The sequence below is a fragment of the Serinus canaria genome, chromosome 1 (genome assembly GCF_022539315.1).
Source record: "Serinus canaria isolate serCan28SL12 chromosome 1, serCan2020, whole genome shotgun sequence".
NCBI lineage: Eukaryota > Metazoa > Chordata > Aves > Passeriformes > Fringillidae > Serinus > Serinus canaria.
Genome location: NC_066313.1, coordinates 78,880,370 through 78,900,781, shown reverse-complemented (window position 1 = coordinate 78,900,781; position 20,412 = coordinate 78,880,370). Strand labels below are relative to the sequence as shown.

General features: G+C 42.9%; 1 protein-coding gene across 1 annotated transcript in view; it reads left to right on the top strand.

Moving 5' to 3' along the window:
- The first annotated feature begins 2,192 nt into the window (after positions 1–2,192).
- Positions 2,193–20,412, top strand: part of EFNB2 (ephrin B2) — a 43,736-nt gene continuing 25,516 nt past the window's right edge. The window contains exon 1 of the mRNA XM_030234781.2: positions 2,193–3,367. Coding sequence (XP_030090641.1) covers positions 3,240–3,367 — 128 coding nt within the window. The 5' untranslated portion in view covers positions 2,193–3,239. The remainder of the gene's footprint in view (positions 3,368–20,412) is intronic.

The window sequence follows — 20,412 nt, the reverse complement described above, 5'->3', positions numbered from 1 at the left end:
AAGCAGCAGCATCACAAAATTGAGGTAGACCTATTTTACACGTCTCTGTTGCTGGAAGCATTTATCAGGCTCCGTGTTTACATTGCCTCACGACCGGCTACACACCACACATTTGTTTAAAAGTTTAATAATTAAGTACTTTCCTCCCCTCACTGGTGAAGTTCTCCTTTGATGCCCCTCGGTGTGCATAGATACCTAAGCTCCCACTTGAGTGCTAAGTTTCCGTCCCGGGAATCAGATCCTTTTCCACCAAATTGCGTCGCCGGATCTGCAATTCCTTCCTCACTGCAAATTAAATTTAATTAAGCAGTTTACTTAAAACGTATTCGATGTTTTGTGTGAAAAGCAAACTGATTTCCTTGTTTTCTTGAGTGGTAGATTTCATTAGAGAACTACCGAACACAATTAACTCAACATCTATGGGGCTTCGAGCGCGCTTCCAATTTCTTTCCTCTCTCTTGCGAGCGGGAGAAGCAGGCTCTGCCAGGCTGAAACACCCATTTAGTTCAAAAGGGGTCGAAAAAGACCACCGAGTTCCAAAATTTATCCGGGAAATAAATTACAGTGCCAGTTGTTTTCCTTAAAAGAGCTTCTTGGCTTTCGTCTAAAAGTCGGACGAGTACCATCACAAAGCCGATTTTTAAGTGAATACACATATTTCTTCAGGAACAAAATTATGCGAAATTGGCTCTTTATTAGGGTTTTTAGTAGGATGTTCTTTGCATGCCTCGACTAATAGGTAGGGAAATGGCAGAAAAGAGAGCGGTAATTTACTGGGATTTAACTTTTAATCCTTTCTGCAGATACTATTTTGGCAAGAAATCCCTACTGGAAGAAATTCGGTAACCCCCTTAATTTCACAGGAGCGACTATGCCATATACACCACCCCTGTTTAGCCTCTGTACAGCTCTTGTCGCAGACCCCTCGCGTGTGCCGCCTCCCCAGCCCGGTACCACCTCCCGGGGCAGCGGTACCGCCGCCCCATTTGGCTTTTGCCGGTGACTTTTGCGGTGGAACCGTGTGGGCGCCGGAGCGGGCAGGACGCGGGGGAGCGGCGGAGGGGACAGCCGCGGGGGACCGCTCCCCCTGCGGAGGGCAGCCGCTGGCCGCTAGTGGGAGCTGTGGCCCCGTGGAAGTGCCGCGGGAGCCGCGGCGTGTCGGGCTCCGAGCGCGGCGTCGGGAGCACCCGCGACCCCCCGGCGCCCTCCGCACCTCCCGGGGGACCTGCGAGGCCGCGGGGAAAGCATTTCCCGTGCTGCCCGCAGGTAGCTCCCTCTGGTCAGAAATTAATGATAGTATGAAATAAAAGGGCAAGGTGCCATGCCGTTGTGATACGCGGCGTCTGGAAACGAAATGTGTCCGAACCCCCTCCCCACGAAAATCTAGAGGGGAAGAAAGAGTCTCTGAGCAATCGCCAGATAAAGGCGAGGGCATCCGCAGCCGGCCCCGGAGCCCCGCATTGCCCGCCGTTCTGCATCCCTCTGAAGGGCTCCGCATGTCCGACTCTTCTTTATTCAGTAACGGCCCGTGGCTAATTGTCGTGCAACCAGACAAACTTAGAAAACTCACAGAAGCCGTGGGAAGGGCTGGTGGGAAGCTAGCGCGGAAGTACCCTGGGCCTCCTTCCCAGTAAGGAACCTGCAGAAAGTTGTGCACGGAGCTCCGCGCCAGTGAGAACACGGCCCGGCCCTTTCCCGCGCCGCGCCGCGGAGGTGGCCTCTGCCGCGCAGCGCCTGCACCGCGCTCCCCCGGGGGGGCTGCGCTCGCAGCGGCGGGAAGGGCGAGGGGGAGCCCCGTGCCTCCCGGTCCGGCCGCTGCTCCCGTTTTTTGAACGGCAGCGTACTCGGGAAACAGTTTTAGCAAAGACTGGGGTTTAGTGCTTATTTAATTTAATTTTTTCCCCTTGATTCCGCTCCATCTGGGCCCGCCGCGCCTCCCGCACAGCCCCGGTGTGAGTCAGAGCGAGCGGACTCACCCCGCACGCCGGGCAGCCGCCGCCCGCGGCGCGGCGGGGCCGGGCCGGGCCGGGCCGGGGGGTGTTACCTGCCGGCCCGCTCGGCCGGGCTCGGCGCGGCCCCGCCCGCCGCTCGGCGGTAAGTGACAGGCGCGGCGCCCAACCAGCGCGGCGGCCCGCCGGCGGCCCTATGAGCGGCGGCGGCGGGGCAGCGGGGCCGCGCTTATATGGCTACGGCAGCGCGCTGCCGCCGGCCGCGCTCCTGCGCCGGGGACTCGCAGCGGCGGCATCGGAGGTTGGAAGCGCCGCTCTGGGAACCACAGTGGCTGGCGCCGCTTCTCTTCCCTCGCTCCATTCCTTCTCCTCCGCGGTGGGTTGCGCGTCGGCGCAAGTCCCGCACCCGTCGTTCCTCCTTCTCAGCTGCCGCGGCGCGCACTGCAGGTCGCGCAACGAGAGAGGGACGATTTGACACTGCGACCCCCCCGCCCCCCCCTTTTGGTTTATTTTATTTTTTATTTTTGTAATCATTATTGTCCGTCCCTGTTTCTTTCCTTGCTCCGCTCCGTGGTCTTTGCCGGCGACAAGGACAGCAGTGCCCCTCGGGGAAGCCGGAGCCCTGCGGATGCGCCTCCCCGGGACTGGGGGAGCTGACTCGGAGTGGATTTATTGACTCGCGGTTGCTTCCGAGCTGCCCGAAACAGCCCGACCTGGTGCCCGTGCGGATTGCAAACTGCGGGGAGCAGTGAGAGACATACAGGAGGAGCCGCCCACTGAAGCTGTGTCCTTTTCCCACCGACCCTTTTATTTCTCCCGCCACCCTTTATTTTACCTCTTTTTAATTTATTTTTTGTTTTACTCCTTTTCACGCGGGCCTTAGACACTGTGAACGCGTATGGCGCTCTGGATCCAAATGGGAGTTGGCAGTTTGAGTGGCATCTTCCAAGGCAGCCGGGAGACCCCCACTAAGAGGAAGGACTAAGGTGTTTGCTTTTTTTTTGCTATTGCTGTTACTTCGGAGGTAGCTTGGATCTGACCTCACAGGAGATATTCCTACATGCGAGTGGCATACATGACTCAGTAGATCTGCTTGCAGCTCTCGCCAAGTGCATCGTCGACTCTTACTGATTTTTAAAATTTTTTTATATATATTTTTTTTTTTTCCTATCAATCATCCCGGCTGTTGGGATACCGGGCACCCACCCTGCTGTTGCCGCTCAGGTGCGTGGGAAGGCGCACGGCGGAGTTGGCGAGGCTCCGGGGAGGGACTCGGTGCCGCCTGCGACCATGGCAGCGCGGAGGCGAGATGCCTCCGCCTGGAAGTACTGCTGGGGAGCCGTGATGGTTTTATGCAGAACTGCACTGGCGCGGTCCATCGTTTTAGACCCCATATATTGGAATTCCTCTAACCCCAAGTAAGTTTCCATCCCGCTCCCGCCCGCTGTCTCTCCGGGGATCGGCGCTGTCCTCCGTGCGCGGGGGAGGGACGGGACGGTGTCGCAGGTCGGCCGCGGCCGGCGGGAGACACGGGGACGGGGCGGAGTGCACTAGCGCTGAGAGGCGGCGGGGGCTCCGGCCGTGGCCGGCAGCGGGATCCGGCTCTTCCCGGGTGTTTCGTGTGACGGCGGAGCTGCCCCGTCGCCCCTTGTCCCCGGCGGGAGGGTCTCGGGAGGGAGGAGGGAGGACCGGGGCGGCGGACGGTAGCGGGCTGGGGAGTGGTGCGGCGGTGGCAGGATAAAATCTGCGGGCAAAGTCCGGGCTCGCCCGGGCTGGAGCAGCGGAGGAACCGGGCTGCGCTGAGTTGCCAGGAAAGGGTGATACTCTCCAACTTCTCCGTCTGCAGATGCAAACTCATCCCATTGACTCCAGCGAAGTTACATCTGCTTATAACAGGGCTAAATTTGGTTGTGGAGTTGATGGTATCAAGGCACATGTCAGTGAGTAATGAACTAAGCATTACCCATCACACAACCATATAGTGTCATTCTTCATTAACAAACCCAAGCGAAAATGTACGTGCGTTCCCAGGACCTCACTTTTAAAGCTCACTCTTAAAAGGGATGCGTTCTCTTAAAAAAAAAAAAAAAGGAACCTCTTTACTTTTTACTTAAACTTACAAAATTATTGATGTTAGAAAGAGGAACTTACTTTTCAAAAAGTGGGCTGTTCCTCTAAAGAAAACTCTGAGGCGGTGATGTAAAGCTACTTATACTTCTCTTTTGTCTCTTTGGATTTTTGACATACAAAATGGAAGTTGGCTTTGTTCACTTGTGAGAGCCTCTGAGCTTTTGTGATTAGAATCACTAGTTTGGAGAACAAAAATCACGATAGAGAGAAGTAGACTCTAATGAGTTAAAGGAATTTTAAAGCAGAAATGGGTTAAAATATTTTTTTTATCTGCATGCTCCATCTTCAGTTATATATGTTTAACACATTGCATATGATTTAATTTTAATTGAATTTAGCATTTCCCATTAACTCCGCTAAGTACATGTCTTGTTTTCCCGGGGGAGTTTGTAGAGGAAATGTTAGGTGGTGATGAGACAAGTATGAATGGACTATTTCCTGGATCAGGGATTAATCCTGCTCAGGTGGCAGGATCTCTAAGAGTTCAGTGACGATTTCAAAGTTTGAATTAGGAGTAGCATCTCAAGTTTAGCAAGCTACCTTGCCTTACAGTCATCATCTACTGTTGCTTTCACTAAATGAAAAAATCACTATAGATTTCTGCTTGCATTATTTTTTAATACTTGCTCTGTTTCTCTTTACCGAGAAGTTTCCTAATCTTTCTTAAAGAAAAAGAACTAAAAAAAAGAGAAACTGGCAGGAGTGCGCTGGACTCCTCAGTTCAGAGTCTTTATTTGTAATATTGATTGACAAATACTTATTTTGTATATGCATCAGGTGGGAAGCCTGTTAAAATTTACTTCCAGTCACTGGCTCAGCACTTGCATGATGTTGCACAGCTGAAGCCTTTCTTTGGCTTGAGAAAGGCACGGCGTCACTTGGGAGGATGAAGCGGCCTGGCCGGTTATAAAGCGGGCTTTATAAGGCTGTTTAGGCTCTCGAAAGGCAAAGGCTCAGAGCCGGGGTTGCATTGCAGCAGTGGGCCTGCTGTGCTGGTGGAAAACAGCCTTGGCTCGGCCTAGGAGGAAGGGGAATGCTTTTGCATCCCAGGCCTCGCTGGGTTTATGCCTACAGAGGTCACTCTTCCAAAGCAGAAGAGCCGGCGGCTCGGGGCTCTCCTCTGCCAGCCCCAACCTGCTCTCGCTTCTTTTTTAACTTACCTTGATCGCTTTTATTAGCCATCGGTTAAACGAAGGCATCCGAGCAGCTGAATTCAGCCCATCTCACGGAGCCTGGGGATATGCTTCTTTTGTCAAACATGACTTGTGTTTCCATTTAGTTAATTCTAAACTGTTTGATTACAAAAAAGGTTTGAATGTTGTTAATGGTAGATCTAATGATAATATCTAATTACTTTTTCAGCTTAAACGCACGCTTAAAAATAGGTTGTGTTGCTGATGTAATTGAATTTTCTTGAGTGATTCATTGAGGCTTAATCACCACAGTGAAGAAGTACACTATTAAAATTAGTCTCTTCAATTGCTGGGGCTAGTGATTTATAGGCCTCTTGGAGGCCTGGAGTTTGAGGAGGCTTGCAAATGCATTCCTGACACTGCTGCTGGTGAGGCAGCTCTACTTCTCCAAGCAGAATTTCTTACTAATTCTTCTCACACTTGTTTGCCTGAAGGATCCTGAATAATTTCTCCTTAGAGAACGTTGTCCTTACTCTGGATTCAAGCTGATTGTTAGCTTGGGAAGTGAAGCTGTTGAATAGATCTTGGCCTGCTGTAATAATAAAGCTTCTTTCTAGATTTTAAATAATACCTGTCTTTGATGCTGGTTAATTTATTCAGGGAAGGTGTGCATTTAACTCTATTGACAGTCACAAGGCAAAAATCTGCTGAACAGGTAGGCAGTAAAATGGGAGAAGTTGTTAGGTTAATATAAAGTATGAAATAATAAATTTTAGGTTAAGGTAAACATAAACTGAATTGGTTTTGCACTGAAGTCTAGAGGTTATAATTTCTAGCAGGTGGCTGGAATGGAGAGCATGCAGTAGCTATTTGAACACAGAGCTCCCCTCCCTGTTCCCCCCTTACCTTTTTAGAGATCTGCTTTATTGCCTTGACCAAATCCTGAGATTGAAGTGACCTCCATAAAATAATTATAACTGTAAAGACTATATTGCTTGGCAGGTTAAACATCGTTGTTGTAGATGGTCTTGGCATACTTTATGGACTTATCATCTGAAGACCTTTTAGATCACCTGATCTTGAAAACACAGGAAAAATTACAGTAGGTTTAACTCCTGTTGACAGGAGATAAAGCTACTGTAGGTTTAACTCCTCTTCTTTTAACGGGAGACTTTCTGCCTGTATTGTTTCTGCCAAGACAAGCAATGTATGCAAGTAGAATGGATTACCTCAGTTTCACCTCACAAGGGCTCTGCACTGCCTTTGACACGCAGGACCGCGAGTAATGTTATGGGCTACCTTTCAGTGAAGCAGTAGAGAAATCTCATTCAAAAAAGCATCACTTAAATCTAAGCGTCACTATTTCCCTGCGTGCTATAGGCCAGCGATCAAGGCGGGTCTCTTTAGTGACATGTGGAAGGTTATCCTCATAAGTGGTGCCTTTGACACTGATTAAGTTAGATTATATAGCTGTTTTTCTCTCCCTCTGATAACCAGTTATATATGGGATATTTCACAGCCTGCCTCTGAATGAATGCTAACGTGTCAGAAACTGATAAAATAAACTACAATTGATGACCCTGCTAAATGTTCTATTCAGTAGCGTATAGACTAGTCTGCTTCTCATTGTATCTGAAATTCTTATTTTTGTAGGTAAACAAATGCACATTCACTACCGATTGAATAGCCCCTTGAACTATGCTCTGCAGTTTGCATTTGGGTTAATCTTGTCGGTTTTAATACAGAGGGGAAAAAAAGGAGAAAGCACCAGGGGTGGAATTGTTAGTGCTTTCACATCCACATTCCTCACATTTTGTCAGGATGATAAACTGTAGGTAATGGACAGCCCTTGTTTCACAGGACAGGCAAGCCAGCCAGAGCACAAAGAGCTTGCTAAAACGATATCACACAACATGTTTGGGAGGCTCTCAGCTAGACAGGAATTTATTTGGGAGTCCTGTGCTGTGGGACTCCACTTTCTAACCTACGCAATTACAGCTTCAAACTGAAGAAACAGGAGTGGAAGGTTAAAATTGTTTAAACACATGCTCCTAAATTGTACCCAAAACATAGCTGTTGACACTTGGCGTGCTAATAGATGGAGCAAGTGGTGGCTTCCAGTCAGTCCATTTGATAGTTCTAGCATTTGTAGCCAGGTCTCTGAAGCACAGGTGAATTAGCAAAATGATTTCAGAGTAAACTGAAGGCCGATTTCTTGAGCTGGTTATTTTCCCCAACCTTTTATACCTAGAGTATAATTGCTATATTATTTATAGTAATTATGTTAAAGCGTGTTATCTGTAAGCTGTGCTACGTTATTTCACTTGGTTTAATGAAGTAATTGCCTTTAGAAAGGCTGTGACTAAAAGTCATGCTCAAATCACTTAAGTTCTCCCTCTTCCCACACACAAGAATGCCTTCCTGGGGTTTCTTTCTTTTTTTTTTTTTTTTTTTTTTTTTTCCCCCTCTTCTGTGTTTTATTGTAAGGAGATCACATTGCTTGAGGTGTGACACTCTGGATCCTCTCAAATTCGGCCAAGGCTCCTGGCATGGGAAATCAGGAGCAGAGGTGGCTGCTCTGACACGCTGGCACAGTCAGGCCTTTCAGCCCTGTGCAGCAGCCACAGGCAGCCCTCCTTGGGGACCTTTTTTCCTTTATGATCTGGTCTTCATGCATCCTGCAAACCTGCAGTACTTGAAATTGCTTGTTGCAAATGAGAAGAAAGTGTTCTTCTGAGAAAAAAAATAGTGATTAAAATGTTATTCATGTGTGCCTAATGTCTGTCTGCCTTGGCTGCTGACATAAAGAAACCTGTTTTTCTGGTCATTTATCATACGTCTACATGGATTTGCTTATGAGCTCATTCTTTGTGAGGCGTTGTGGAAACTTACATAGGAATGTTAAACTGCTTGAAATATTTTGATTAAAATACTGAGTGCCACAGTACCTAGACTTTTAACTAACACACTGTTGTCTTGAAGGAGGGGAAGTTTTTGTGGGGGGGTGGGGAAGGGAGCAGTGAGGGAGAAGAGTTTGTGGGGGAGTTGCATGAAAAAGCAGAGGAAGGGAGGATGGCAAATGGACAGTGTTAGAAGAGCTTGGAAAAATCTCCTGTGGCTTCATTGTCTCCTTAAAGCCAGAGAGCACAAAGACAAATGCAGTTCAGCCTTTCTCCCATGATGGAAAATGTAAACCGTTGACACAGCTCCCATGTTTAACTTGTTTAATTCTCATTTTAAATTCAGTACTATACCAGCCGTGTGAACTCTGAAGATTTCTTGAGTAATCCATTTTGTAGTTCCGAATCAAAAACAAAGTGAAAAGGTCTGACACAATTTGCTTTTATTTTTAGGCAAATCAACCCTGGTCATAGTTAATAAGGGGATTACAACCCAGACTAGGTCTTTACAGATGTAATGTAAATCAAGGGCAGAGTATAAAGAAACTGATCCCTTTTGATTGAAGTATGGTAAAAAGGCATAGAGAAACTAGCAGCAGTAATCTGATTGTATGGCAATAAAACCACCATTTTCTGTCTTTCAGATAAAAATAATGTGGTAAATCCATGCAGTTCATAAGATGTAAAGGCAGATAAAGGGTGATGCCATGGCAACATATAGATTAGCTTGATGTTAGAAATGACACGTCTCTGAAAGGAGTGTTATAAACGAAGGGCCTTGCTCCGGGCTGTAAGGTATTATGTGAAAACCGCACAAAACTTGGGGGCCGGGATTAGGAACTATGAAAGGCCTGCTTGTGGCTTGGGGTGGTTGGAGCGGTGAAGAAAAGCTGCTCAGTTCTTGCTCATTGGTGGTGTATAATATGGTAAAGATAGATTTCATTTACTGCTTTTTGCCGAGATGGGGGCCCATTAAAACTCGAGATGGCTGCAGTTGTGAGGGGGGGGGGGAAGATTCTCGTTTTTAACTCCTGCCCTAGCAGCAGCCTTTCTGAAGAATTGGCTGCACTTGGGATTTGTTGCCTTAATCTATTTGGGCTTCGGGCAGGAGCATGCTGGCAAGGCACAGAGAACAGAGGGGAGAGGTAGTATTGGGGTTATCTGGAAGGAAAACAGAGAGCTTTTGATTTCAGCTGTGTTTTAGTTTGTGGTCTCCATCTCACACTCCATGGGAGCAGCAAAGATAAACATGCTGCATTGTCTGTGCCTAGGCCAGGTGATACTTCAGCATCTCTTGTGTTTCCCATCCTGCAAAAATATAAAAGGAAAAAAAAAAACCTGAAAAACCAAAACCCGAACAACCACAAACAAACCAGCATCCATTCCTATTTACCAGTCAAGCTGCAGATAACCAAATGTTTCTGGCTCAGTCTCTAGGTGGTGTTTATTTCCGAAAGGCTGGCTGAAATCTAGAAATGAATGAGATAAGCATCTGCCTTCCCCCCCCCTTCCCCTCCTCCCCAGCCAACTTACAATCACTGGGATGAGTTTGCTGTCAGCCCCCTGAGTTTAGCCGGCAGACAATATAGCTATTGTTTAATCATTTATTTTAAGTGATCTGCAGCTGTAAAGGTAGCGATATATACCTCTCCTAGTGCAGCTACTTGGATGTGTTTTTTTCTCGCTTTTTCTCTTAAAATAGTTAATACTTGCTTTTCTACCCAACTGACAACCCTTAACGCCCACAACTTAAAGTCAGCATTACCTTGCAAATCAGGGGTACGATTCAAATCAGAAATATCTACTTTATTGCCTGTTCATTTGTCTGCGAAGGGGGGAGAAGAAAGCACTCTGCATTTGTTAGGCGCAGTCTAGACACAAGGGGAAAAAACACTGAAGCCTACAATAACAGTTGTGTCTTTCTTTACTGGGAACGAGCCTGGGATGAGCTCGGCAAAATGGAATTCATGCTGTTTGTTTGGCAGTGGCTTGGACACTTTTAAAGTGGATGGGTTTGGGGGTTTTTTGTTTGTTTGCTTGATTATTCCAGGTTTTTTTATAGAAATATGTTAATTACATGCTTGACTTTATCATTCTTACCCTATCCCATAGTATGCTGGAAATCTTCACAATTCTGACTGAAAAGGGGACTCCAGACCCCAGACTGTCAAGCTGCTGATGTGATTTAACAAATGAAAAATAAACAAGTGCATATAGGGAGCCGAACGGATTGGCAGAATTCACAGGCCCTGAAGTGCTCAGATGAGTTCCTGTGTTGAAACTTAACCTTCACAAATCTATAGCAAAAGATCCAATTCATTTGCTGAAATTCTCCAAAGCACAGGGGCAACCTCATCTAATTTACAGGCCGGTCACATTCAAGCACCTTGCATTCTGCATTTGACAATGATTGCTAATGGGCCATTCAACTAAAGTATTTGCTTGTTAACAGGGAACAGAGCATGATAAATGTCCAGCAAGCTTGCAGCCTCCTTCAGCTTTTCAAATGCAGACTGGTGCATATTTATGGCAGGCAAATGACAAAGGGGGAAGCTGAATTACTCTGGCCTTATGCTTTCTGTTCGAACAAGGGTTAAAGTAATTAAAGAAATAATGCAAAAACCGATGTCCTTTGTTTGCCTACCATTATCCAACGTTTAGCTTTCGAACCTGCCTGTCATGTCACATTTCAGAAATGTCTCAGATAAGGCTGGACAGGTTTGGCAGGGCACAGGGAGAATTGGGGAACCATCTACCAAGAGCATCCTGGACCCCAGCTCTCCCTGCATCCAGAGTCTTTCCCCTCCAGGTTCCCCTCACCTTAAGGAGTTTTCACTGATAGAAGCTCGAAGGTATATTTAAAACAGAGATTTTTAAATTTCACTCCTGGCCCCTAAACGGGAAAAAAAAAACCCAACACTGGAGAGAAAACATGTACATTGAGCTTGGGATGTTTCTGGAAGCCAGGTAGGAAAACAAAATGGCAGAACAAAAACCAATTTTGCATTGCTTCTCCACCCCCAGATAGACTTAAGACCCAAAAAAGATAAAACATGCACACAGAAATTTCCTAAACTCAAAGTGTCTTCAGTGTAATTTTGAATTATCTGGGTTGAGTTTTTTTTTTTAATATTGTAATCATTTTTGTCCCTGTAAATTCAGGCTTAATCTTAGCCTGTCAGGTGTTTGTTCAACTTCATGAAAATACCTCCAGTGATTTCAGTGAGTACTGCAAGTCCTACAAGCCTGAAAGGGCTTTACATTATAATTATTTTTCATTATGGACAAAATTTAAATTTTCTTGTTATGAAAAAAATCTTTCATTTTACTCTAGGAAAGAGAACATAAAAGATTATTTTTTTTTCTGTTAGCTGTGATGCAGAGAACTTTCCTTTGATGTGATTATATACATTGTCAAAGACAGCAAATAAGGGCAGGACCTCTATCTTTTTTGGCAATCCTGGTCAGCCAACACCCAGTGTTTATTGAGGTATCAGCATGATAATTATAATGCAGCTGATTTAAACTTTGATGTAATAGTCTATGCTTTCTTCTGGTTTTAAACATAAGTTCCAAGCCAAAAAAGATAAAGGTTAGTAGAGGATTGTGTTGCTAGGTGAATCATTCCTGATGTATGACATATACATAACTTTAAGATGGGTTTCCTACCTGTGGTGTTCTTTTAAAATGTCTCATGGGTGATGGCTAAAGTAGGACTTAAAAAACTTTATTTGGTAGGATCAGAGCTTTGTACGCTTTAAAGGAAAGTCAAGTTTTACATGTGTCAACGGAAAACAAGAAATTATTTGGCTTGTTTTACACAGCAGGATAGGTTAGATGGTGAAATTATGTTAGGCTGGAAAATTTGTGATGCTGCAAATTGCTTCTCACTGTTTTCCTAGCTTCTGTTTGAATAGGGCTTTTATTTATATACCCAAACCAGAGAACAGCAGTGGGGAAGGTGAACACTGCACTGTAAAGAGAAAAGTGTTCTAAAGCTAATAAGGGTGATTTGAAATTTTATTATCGTTATTATTATTGTTAGTTAAAACCCAGTCTCACTTGAATGCTGTTTTATTTTGGATTGGGAGTTCTGCCAGACTCCAGCCTGTCAGAGCTAAGAAGACTCAAATCAAGTCCAGGCCTATTTCTGCAGCAAACGGGAATCCTGGCTCCTTGCCTGCAGATTCATTCAGGAAGACCCATCTGGGTTTTGATGTTCTCCAAGTTTGAAGCAGTTTGTTTAAGGAACCTATGCAGTGAGCACTGGTGGAAGCACACATAACTGTGCTTCTTCTGACTCCTCGTCAGTGGTGCATCGTTTCACAGTTTCATTTTTGCTTGGTGCTTGCCATCTGCTTACCTACTGCCTGAGCAGCAGTTGGTTTCTATACCTGACTAGATGAAAGTGTAAATTTGGAGTTGGGAACATCTTGACTCCTTTTGAGGATTTGCAGTCCCATAGCATTCTCTGTCCACACTTCAGTTGCTTTCCTCATGTTTAATTGATTTCAGTTTAGTTCAGAAGCTGGCTAGCTTAATCACTGCACAACACTTTACCTTCAGGTTTTTGGGGGGTTTCTTTTTCCAGGGTGTTTTTCTGAGCTGAACAGATCAGCTGAACAGGGAAAGTCACATTGGTGTAGATTACTTCAATGCCTGAAAAAAATACTAAAAAGGTGTAATCATTCTTTGTATCAGACAGTTTTCAGGCACCTTTTGAAGAAAATCAAAAGCCACATATTTGATTTGCAGTGTATTGTAGTCTTCCATTCTGTGGATCAGTGTGTGACACCAAGGCAAGCAAGACTGCACTGTGCTCCTCCAGCCTGACTTGGGAAACTGTCCTTATTCAGAAAAGCTCATGTCGAGCATGTGCTGAATGCTGAATATTTTTGCTGAAGCAGGACGAATTAAGCATGAGCTGTCTTGAACCAAGGCCAGTGTAAGAGGTTTTTTGGGGTTGGACAAATACAGATCTCTCCAAAGCTTTGTTCCCTATTTAAAAATCAGAAAATGATGTCAGAAGCTACATCCCTGTCTGCATTTGGAAAAAGATATATAGCTTGTCAGTAGTCAGTGTGTCCCTTGTGCCAGCTGGGAGCTCAAGCAGGTCTGTCAGCTGTGCCTCTGGAGTCTGGCTGCACAGGTAGCCCTGCTTCAACTGTTTTCTGTGCATTTTTTTAGCTCATTGTTTGGTGTAATGCCAAACTGATCCCTGAGAGTGACCTGAGGGCCTGGTTTGTGAGGGGTGGACTGGCTGAGCCTCCCTGCAGTAGGGGCTGAACCAAATGTCTGCGTCTCATGAGTGCAGGGCAGTGGCTTAAAACTGAGTGGCTGGATCTCCTGTTAGCCCAGCTTTCTGCTGAACCCCTCCAGTGGACTCTTCCATCTGGGGCAGGGATGCCAGTTGTGTCAAATACACATTTTGGATTTTTACAGAATTTTTTAAACTACTCAGGAGTCAGTTAAGCTTCATTTCAGAGGCTCAAATGTTATAGTGGGCCAAAATCTGCTTCTTCATAGGTCAGGTATTACTACTGCTTTGAAGGTTGCTGTGGCCACCTGGTCTTATTCTGCTTCTGCACATCAGTCAAAACTTGGAAAAGTTGGTACTTCATGTAAGAACATAGGATCTTTGTGCTTGCAAGTGGCTGAATCTTGAGTTTAATGTAAGAAGCAAGTGCAGACTGATTATAGGTCTCCCATTTGGATTTATGCTCAAGGTCATTTTCTCTTGGCATAAAAATGATTTGCCAAAAAAGGTTTGTTTGTTATACAATTCTGCTACTGATTTGGTATAACTTTTCCTGAAAGTTGTGAGTTAACAATTTGTTCTACTTACAGTGTTGACGTATTCAGGCAAATGGTATGCAATAATACATTTTCTGACAACTGCAAAGTAGATGAAATTCTGTCTTTGAATTGGAGATACAATCACCGATTATTAATGTCTCATCAACTAACAAGACAGTCCCCGCCCTCTTTTATAGACTTTGCTTGGAGCATGTCTTGAAACAAGACTGTACAGGTGTGAGCAAACTGTAGTTAAGAGAAGGAAGACTGCAAACTTTGGTTGGCATCCTTATATTGTGGCTGACATAAGACGTTTGTTTTTCTAGCAGGAATGGTTCTGTTCTCTTCTAGAGAAGAGCACAGAATAGCACAGCAATAGAACAATCTGGTTTCCACTTTTCAAAAAGTAGTTCTTTGGCAAATGCCAGCTGCTCTCTGTTAGCTTTCTAAAAGCAAAGGCTGTAGTGACTTGTGTAAGAAGCACACATGGTTTGGTTTGACTTTCTGTTCCATGCTAACTACTGCTCTGCATCTTTTCAATAAAGTGTCATCTCTTGGGTTTGGCACACCCTGCCTCTGTGAGCACGAGTCAAGTAGAGCAGCAATGGTTTTGTGTTAGGTTGAGTTCATGGCACAGATTTTTTAAATTCTACTTTCTTTTTTATTTTTTTCCCAAAATTCAAACCATATAAATACCTGATTATCTTTGCCATAAGAGCAAAGAACTACTTTAATATTCCCAGTAGCATATTTTGAACAACAATTCCTTAATTAAAACAACATTGGTCTCTTCCTGTATTTCATGGCTAGCAAATGAGAGAAAACACCAGTGTTAATATCAAAGGGAGTCAGTTTTCATTACAGTAATGGTTCAATTGTGCAATGCTGTAGGCACTGAAATTTAATATTATTGTGACTTGTATTGTAATTGTAGGATGACAGAGGAAAATGGATTAAGTTTAAATGTAAGTGTACACAGCAGCACATGGACTTTTTCAGTTGGAAGCTGAGGGTTGGTACAGGATGGGTCCCCCTCTGGCTCTGTCATAATGAATTAGTATTTTGTAAATAACTGGCCACTAGACTATAGATTTATTACCTTTTGCAGATCTATGTGGACACACGCAGACATACATCGATTCTGTAGTGACTGTAATTGCAGAGCAGAGTTGCAGAACGGGTTTATGCCTCTAGGCTTGCAGGGTATTTGAATGTCTAGGCTTCTTGTCTTCACCTTTCATGGAAATATTCTTGCCTGCCAGTTTGTGTAGTTTTGTTCTGAAGGATACACCCATCCTTTTAGTTCAGGCATTGCTAACATATGCATGGCCTCAGACTGGAAAGCCCTTTGTCATCCTGATGAATAAACCGAATTCAAGTTGCAGATGATCTTTGCTTTAGAAAATTATGCTAGAGACAACAAGTGTTAATGAGCAATATCCCCCTCTTTTCCAGTCACCCATAAACATTCAGATTGCAATGGAAGACAGCAATTTAAACCATCCATTACTGATCTCTCTCATGCAAGATTAAGGACAATGAAAGCTAGATGTTTCATTTGTTTGCAGTGTAGGCAAGTGGAAGATGTCCCTAAAGCAGTGCCTGAGAGTGTATTAGTGACTAAACATGATGCCATGTAGTTTTACCCCGCATCTTCACACTCTTCCTCAGATGTATGTTCACTCTGAAACCTGTTCTAATGTTAAAGTGCAAAAGGGGGCAGTAAAGTGCTATCCAAAAAAAAAGTGTTTATTTTTATGGGTACTTTTTGTGGCAAAAGTTGCATTTCTCAATAGGCTTATAACTGCCGTATTAAAGAAATGATCACAAGAATATCTTCTGTTTGAAAGGCTTACAAAAGTTGTCAAAGTCTATCATTAAGTGTTGTGGAAGTAGTGTTTGTCCTGTGTATTTCCATGTACTTCTGTCCTTGAATGGAGCCCTGAAACATGCTACATATTTGGAAGGAATCAAAGGCAGGAAACTTTCCTCAGATATATTTAGGACGTAGCTATATGAAGCACTTCTGAAAGAATTCCAGCTTTGCTAATCGTCTCTGATTCTCATGTTGTTCATTACTTAGCACCACATTTCTGGAAAAAGCAAAATGAAAAGAATGCTGAGGCTGGGTTTCTGCTTGAAGTACTAAAGTGTGTAGTGGTGGCATGGGTCAAGAGTTGGGCTCTCATCCAGACCCACATGTGCCATTTGTCAAGAGGTAACTAGAAAGAGCAACTAATTACAATGCACCTACTGAGTGTTTTTTCTTTCAGAAATTTCTCGGAGTAAGCCATTTATACAGACTGGCTGCTGTTTTCCACTGCAGCCACTTGCAGTTTTTAAACTCTACACAGAAAGCACATTTCTGTTGAAATGAAATGAAATAAGGAGAATGTGCCTGTGTGTTTCCGTGCTTTTGTATGAGAGCAAGTGAGCAATGATTCCATTTGCTGAAGCTGAGTAAGTCCAGCACTGTTGTGAGGTTCATATTTCTGTAAATGCTGATGAAATGTTAATATAATACACTTTGAAATAGAACATTGGTCATACTCATCCTTTTTTTTTTTTTTTTTTTTTTTTGCTCCTTACTTAAAAGACTGTCGTGAAGCACATTAGTGGTTCTTTTGTGGTAACAGGAATTGATTTAGTAAATGGATCAGAATTCTCTGGTGCTTTAAGTACTTTAAGTAGAGCAGTAATGGCTTTCTGCATATTATACAAAAAGTTAATTGCTATTAATAGTGCCTTATGTGGAGGTCATATATGAAAACGGAATATAAAATATATATATATATTTTAAATCCTTAGATGTAGTAAAGGATTGGATTGTGTATCTTTGCAACATTTCAGGCCTTACCCTTGCAGTAAGTGTTCTCAGCCAAGTTTCACATTCTTGTGCAAAAAACCCATTGCACAGGGAAAGACAAATAAGTGTTTGCTCTCAGAGGTTTTTTAAGGCAGGGAGGAACATTACTGATTTTTACATGGGGAAAACAAGATTTCCTTTTTGGATTTAATGGGGATGGAGAGGTAGAACCCAAGTTGGTTTGAAGGTTTTAGTTATGTAAGTAGGTTTTTTTGCTTTTTTTCTGTGAGTGAGAGCCAAAGCAACAAGGGAAAGGACAACTTTCCAGCAAAACCGAACCACCTCTTGCATGTAGAGGTGACCTCCCATTGAAACAGATACACTGCCTAACAGCAAAACCCTTCTGGCAGCTGCACACCAGGTGGCTAAAGGCAGGATGCTGCCTTGGCTCCACGTGGTGGGCTGGGGAAGAGGGCTCTCGGTGCCCCTGCATTTGTGGTCAACCTGAGATGACATAATCCCAACTGGAGAGGGACTGCAAAATGACCTGACTCTGCTGGAGCCCAGGATTGGGGTAGCCTTGGAAGGGAGCCTGCAGCATTTGCTTTGGCTTACTTACTTTGTAGGAAGAATGAGACCAGATCTGTAACCTCATACATCACAACTTTTAAGGAGACAGATTTTCTCCTTGAGTATCTCCAATAAGACGTGCTTGGTTCTGGGTTGCAGGTGACCTTCCATATATGTGAAGGGTGAAAGGGATATGCTTTTGCCAAATATCACCTCTTGGCTGCAGGGTTTGTTCTCTCTCAAGTGCAAGGCACCTTTAGACTTTGGGTGATTCTAAGCTGAGTGGAATAAAAAAGTGTCTGTATGTCTGCAGCAGCACTAGTCATAAGAGTTATTTGTTGAAGGAAGCTTGTGACAGATCGAGGAGACCAGCTAGGGCATTTTCTGATGTGTTTGAAGACAAATGATGTCTGTGGGTATCTCTGTACAGTAGAAGCTCTGTGCCTTCAGAACTGTGATGTGATGGTACAATTTGACTGTCAAATCCAGCAGGTCCATGCAAAAGAATATTTGCTTTGGAGAGAAGCATATGCACTCTAAGCCTATCCTTGGTTTACACGTATTAGAAATCCCTTGTATTTTAAATGCTTTCCTCTAGTACTTTGCTAAAGGTAGTGCAATGAATGGATGAATGAAATGGCTAAAATTTCATACATGTTTCTAATTCCCTGTCCACTAAAATTTTTGAGAAAACACAATAATGCTACAGAATCATTCTTGTGTTGATTATTAAGATTTCACTTGCAAACATACTGCATCTTTTTACCCTACTGAAGTAAATGGAAATCCTGAAACCAATGTCAGTAAGAATAGGTCCAGAAAAAGGCACCAAGAACAGTGCCCATTTGCGTGGCTGCTTGTGGCACATGAAATGGTGGCACCGCTGATGTGTCCAGTGCTGTGATTAAAACAACATAAAACCTTTACCATTCCCTTTTTCAGTGCACTGCAAGCATTTGGCCCCAGTAGTCTGAAAGAAGATGGGCTCTTTTAGAGGTGAGGAGAATAAGGTACCCCAAATCCCAGGATGGAGATCATCAGCTATGGTTTCAGGGAACTGTTTCAAAGCACTTTGGAGTTACTGCGGGTTTATTTCAGGGGAGCCTGAACATAGGCTTTTCCCTTACAGTAGAAGTGAGAAATACAGGACTTGCTGCTTTACCAACTCATGTTATAATATTTTATAATTTGGCTTTGTATAATGTGGTACTTGCCATTAAAGATCTTAAGGTATGAGCGTGAATATATTTGTTTATTTATTTGTTTGAATTCCTTTTAGTTTCTAGCCTGCAAGTCCCATTAATACCAGCAACCATTCCTTACATAAATTGTTTCATTAACTGTGTGGAAAAATGTTACATATAAATAAAGGTTAGCAGATTAAACTTCTTCAATTTTATTTAAATTCAAAACCATCCCTGTTTAGCATGTTGTATAAAACTTTCCTGTAGTATTAAAATGATTTAATAAGACTGCACTGGTAAAGAAAAGTACCTTCCAACACTCACTTAAAAGAATTTTAATAATATGAAATGCTATACTTTTTTTGCTCTCAAAGTTTCATTTGTTAGTCTGTGTATAAAGCCAGTCTGTCATCTTGCTGTGTCACACTATGGTATTTTTTCTTGTAAAGATTTTGCAGAAGCATAGTGCCTTTTTTCATCATAAAATTATGTACCCATTTTGAGACAGACTCCACATTAATCTTTTTTTGATGAAGCTTGTTTTTCTGTCTGTCCACAGCAGTTACTGATCCTTTTCTCATTGAATTCATGTTCACTTAATCTCTTTAAGTGGAGAGAGATGAGTCCTCTAAAATCATTGCTTCTGCACAAAAAGCATTTACAGCCAGGTGCATACGTTATATGCACATGCATATTTTTATATAGTATTGAATATGACACAAACTAACGTGAAGGTTTTGTGTAGAACTTTTGCAGAGAGCTCTGGTCTTTAGTTTTGAATTTTGTGCAGTGCAGTGTTTTTGGGAAACAGGAAACTTTTTCTGCTACTTCACTGAAATCATTAGTCTTTTCCTGAAAATTTCATTTGCTTTGCATCAAGCTGTTAGGACTTTAGCCTTACTTAAATATCTCTCCTGTGGACTAAGTGATATTTGAAATATGAATGTTGTTTTTTTCTCAAAAGTCAGATGATTAATATATAGACTAATTAAAAAACATTCTTTTTAGACAGTAAGGACTTGTATGTGGAATGTAATTCTGTATTCTGTTTCAGTTTGCAGTTTTTTAAGTAACGGACTAACATACTGTGTTATTAGTATTCATGATATTTTCTTAATAAACTTTTCAATGAATAACTTTAGAGTCAGGTTTGTAGTTAAAACTTCGTAAAGTTAAGCATGTAGGATTCCCCAACAGTAGGTTTCAGGCTGCATTTTAAGAAGTGTCTTGATTGTTCACATTTTTAGGATTATTTTTGTGACACTAATTTAAAGCTAACTGCCTACACCAATTAGTTTGGGTAAGTTATTAAAGCACTGAAATTTGGCACTGCCTCCCCAGTTAAATATACAAGCCTTGTGTCAAGTAATAACCAGCTTTCTAAAATCATATTTATTTTATAATGACTAGAATATAGTTAAAGCTAAGTGTGCATATATATTCACAGTATATGTACATATATGTATGTATATATGTATAACTAACTATGTGTATAGTTTCTCAAGTTGGAAAAACCCTGACAAAACACTTGGTTACATCACTCAATACTAGATAACAAAATCTCTTAAGAATTTATTTCTTCTAAGAATTTTTTCTGTAGATAATTTTTCAATTTCAGAAATTTCTGCATACTAAGAAATGATAGAATATTCTCAGTGAATGAGAGTGTGGGTAGGTTAAGTTCTACTTTTTTTTTTTTTTTGAGAGTTTGCTATAATGAGGTTAGGCAGGTTTGAGTGGTTATCATTAAGCAGGAATTCTTTTGTAAATTAATATGGTTGAATGGGCTAAGTTTGTTTCTCTAAACAATAAGTACATTCTTAAGAAATTCTTTGGAAACTAATTTACTTTTTAAAAAATATATATAAAATTTTGCAATCAAATTTAACTTCTTGAAGACTTTGACAAGTAAGGTTGCATTACTGCCAGGAACTGCTGCTGAGA